General features: G+C 38.9%; 1 protein-coding gene across 1 annotated transcript; it reads left to right on the top strand.

Annotated features, from left to right (window-relative positions):
• The first annotated feature begins 2264 nt into the window (after nt 1-2264).
• LOC138620991 (olfactory receptor 4B13-like) lies at nt 2265-3212 on the top strand. Its single transcript, XM_069698705.1, has one exon. The coding sequence runs from the start codon at nt 2265-2267 to the stop codon at nt 3210-3212; it is 948 nt and encodes a 315-aa protein (XP_069554806.1).
• The last annotated feature ends 344 nt before the right edge of the window (nt 3213-3556 follow it).

The following is a 3556-nucleotide window of genomic DNA, read 5'->3' as shown; positions in this document are numbered from 1 at the left end:
GTTACCAAGGACAGCCCTCCAGGGTGGCAAAGTGTGCTTAGAATGTGTGTGCTTGCTCTTGGGGGATGGAAAAGATAATGACCTGTTGACCATGTCCAAATAAATCAGTAAGCACTAAAACATCCCATGGCTCTCATTAAGTTTGACATCATTAAACATTGCCTCAGAGGAGTTGAGTTAAACAAACATTTACAGTATTACATGCATTGTTTTGTTTTTTTCCTTATCTGATGTCAGTGTACAGTAACATCAACTCCCCAAGCTCAGTGTTTCAACAACCGGAGAAGATCCATTTGGGATGTCAAAGCAGTGGTGGCCATTACGAGGGCCAAGGGACTCCTCAAAGTACTACAGTAACCTTGCATCATTCAGGGCCCGTGTGTGTGTGTGTGTGTGTGTGTGTGTGTGTGTGTGTGTGTGTGTGTGTGTGTGTGTGTGTGTGTGTGTGTGTGTGTGTGTGTGTGTGTGTGTGTGTGTGTGTGTGTGTGTGTGTGTGAGAGAGAGAGTGTGTGTGTGTGTGTGTGTGTGTGTGAGTGTGAGTGTGACCAGTTGTTTTGAAAAGTGTATTATGGTCCAGATCAGCATTACTGTTTTACCAGATTAGATTTGATCTGTTTTAGAGAATTAAAATCAGGTTTATTGGCCATGTATGTTATCACAGGAGGAATTTACTCTGGTATGCAGCAGCTGTCAGTACACATTCAGCAACAGACATCAAAAGAAATAAAGATTAAAGCATACCAGAGTAAGAAATAAGACAGGACAGAGACTGAAGGCAATATAACAATAAAAACACACTGAAATATAAATGGGTAACCTATATTTATACATAATGTGTCATAATGGGTTGTCATTTGTAACTCCCAACCTGAGCGCAAATGTTTTTTTAATCAAATATTGAAATATTTTTTTCCAGTAAAATGCTGAAATTACAACAGTGCATGAATATTGGTATTTGCAGATAAATCTAAACTGAATTAAATCTTTATGAATCTTTGTTGGGCGAGTATGTTTATCCATACAAGAAATATGACTCTGGACAGAGTATTTTTTACACATAGTGCTACAATATAACAGTGCTCAGAGTGTTAAAATAGATGTGTGGAGTGTAAATGAGCTTATTTTACCCTATACTGTTTAGCCAGTGACAACACCAAGGTCACCGTCTGTGTCACCATCTTGGATCTAGCCTATATACTGAAATCGTCATTAGTGTGAGCCGGTATTTGTATTATTAGATTAAAACTGTACAGTTATATAAACACACATCCAGTTAAAAGTTCAAAGTACTGTCAACCACATGCTGAAACCGCAGCGCGGACTGTGTGTTGTCTTTGTTGATGATGTCTTCTTTTTATGCATTATAACGTAGTATATACTACTGTGGGGGAAAGAATTGAATTTTGTTTTGCAGCTGTGCAATGACAAATAATTGAATTGAACTGAATTGAACTGAATTGAATTGAATTGAATTGAATTGAATTGAATTGAATTGAATTGAATTGAATTGAATTGAATTGAATTGAATTGAATTGAATTGAATTGAATTGAATTGAATTGGGCACCAATATTTTCACTCACTATCATTGCATCCAACCCTTCTATAAGACAGACCCGCCACCTTACCTTAAGGTGCAGCCATTCAGAACAAGTCCTACCAAAAAAAAGATCAGAATCAGTCATGTTTCCCGCACTTTTAGGCAAAGTCCTCTACTGGCCATATTCTTTATGACAAAGAGAAGAGGAGGAAAATCAGGTGACAATAAAGAGCTACAAAGTCTGCAGGGGGAAGAGGTCGGATTCTTTACCTCTAACAAACTGACGTGTTCGGTTTTCTATTCTCCATGGAGTAATGACAGTGGCTGTGTAACTTTGTGTGACTAGTTAAAGAGGCTCTCAGCTGCTTCTGTGAGTCCACAGTGGTGACCTGCCATCACACTGGCCACACACAGAAAACAAGATGCAAATGTGGTGTGGTGAGACCTAAAAAGCCCTAAATTCATATGGTGAATATAACTGAGACGATAAATGACTTGTGCTCCTGTTGTTACTGGACTTACTCTGAATACATGTATCTTAGTTTTAAGTGTCTTGCATGAGTTATCAGTTTGGAATGTTTTCCTTTCTCTCGTCAGTTTCAATGTTTTTCAGCACTTGTCACTGCCTAAATTAATGTCAAAACCAATCTGTGACTGAACAGGAAACGAGGAGCTGCATTGTTACCGTTGTCAGGAGACAATCTGTCATGCATGTTTATGGGTTAAATGGAAAACAGTACTAACCCCCTTTATTTTAAGCTCACAATGTTTGTGGACATGGGCAACTACCGTTACCTGACATTTGTCTTGTGTCTCCTGTTGTATGCTTTTATTATTGTGGCTAATCTCGCCATAATAGCGGCAATATCACGAGAGAAAACTCTACATGAGCCCATGTACATGTTTATTATGTGTCTCTCTATTAACTCTCTGTATGGCTCTGCTGGCTTTTTCTTTAGATTTCTAAAAGACCTTCTTGCCGACACTCATTTGATTTCCCGGTCAGCTTGTTTCACTCAGATCTATGTCATTTACACCTATGCATCCTATGAACTCACCCTGCTGGGCATAATGGCATATGACCGGTATGTTGCTGTGTGCCAGCCTTTGCATTACCACAACAAAATAACCTCCGGTGTGGTCTCTAAGTTGGTCGCCTTCGCATGCATCTATCCAGTGTTCTCCATTGCAACCTGTGTTTATTTGTCCTCCAGACTTCCCCTGTGTGGTAATGAGATACCAAAGGTGTTCTGTGCCAACTGGCCTGTTGTGAAACTATCATGTGTCACCACTGTGCTCAATAACCTCGTCGGCATGTTTGTGTCCACGAGCACTGTCTTTCTTCCCCTGGCTTTCGTCCTGTACACATACTTACGAATTTTCCTCGTTTGTAGGAAACACTCCGCAGAGTTCAAGAGCAGAGTGATACAGAGCTGCCTGCCGCACATCGTGACATTTATTAACTATTCTATTACTGTGTTTTGTGACATTGCCCTCAGCAGAATTGATCTGGAAGAGCTCAACCCATTTGTAGCTGTTATTCTGTCACTGGAGTTTGTTGTGATTCCTCCTATTTTGAATCCTCTTGTGTATGGATTAAAGTTACCAGAAATGAGAAAAGTCATGTTAAGAATGTTGCCGTGTTCAAAACCTGCTTCATCAGATAAACCTTAGAAATAACGGTAAAATAAATAACCTGTACTGTCTTGATGTGGTCTGACCTATATTGAGTTTTCTGATCATCTTTTAAAAAAATGGACATACTGCACAACTGTTACCTGTGTTATAGTAAAGGTGGTGAATGCAGACCATCACTTTGTTTTAATCTTTAATCTAAACCCTGAAATTAAAAAATAAAAATGTAATTGCTTTTGATCAAAAGCCTTTTACTCGGCTGAATATTGTTTCAGCATTTTTGAGTTATCGAAAAAAGGTTTATGATGAAAAGTGCCCTTTTTTGTCACGGAAATGAAAGTCTCACAGAAAATGTTATTGCAAACATTGAATTTTGGACATGT

Source organism: Brachyistius frenatus, unplaced genomic scaffold (genome assembly GCF_029030835.1).
Source record: "Brachyistius frenatus isolate BFR_SWC_R1_liver_20210118 unplaced genomic scaffold, ASM2903083v1 Contig_28, whole genome shotgun sequence".
In the NCBI taxonomy this organism is placed as follows: Eukaryota; Metazoa; Chordata; class Actinopteri; family Embiotocidae; genus Brachyistius; species Brachyistius frenatus.
Note: the sequence above shows the minus strand (reverse complement) of the source record. Positions and strands in the feature narration are given on the sequence as shown.

What these genes read in the sequence shown, in the direction of transcription:
- LOC138620991 (XM_069698705.1), top strand. Translation starts at nt 2,265, where the DNA reads ATGGAAAACAGTACTAACCCCCTTTATTTTAAGCTCACAATGTTTGTG.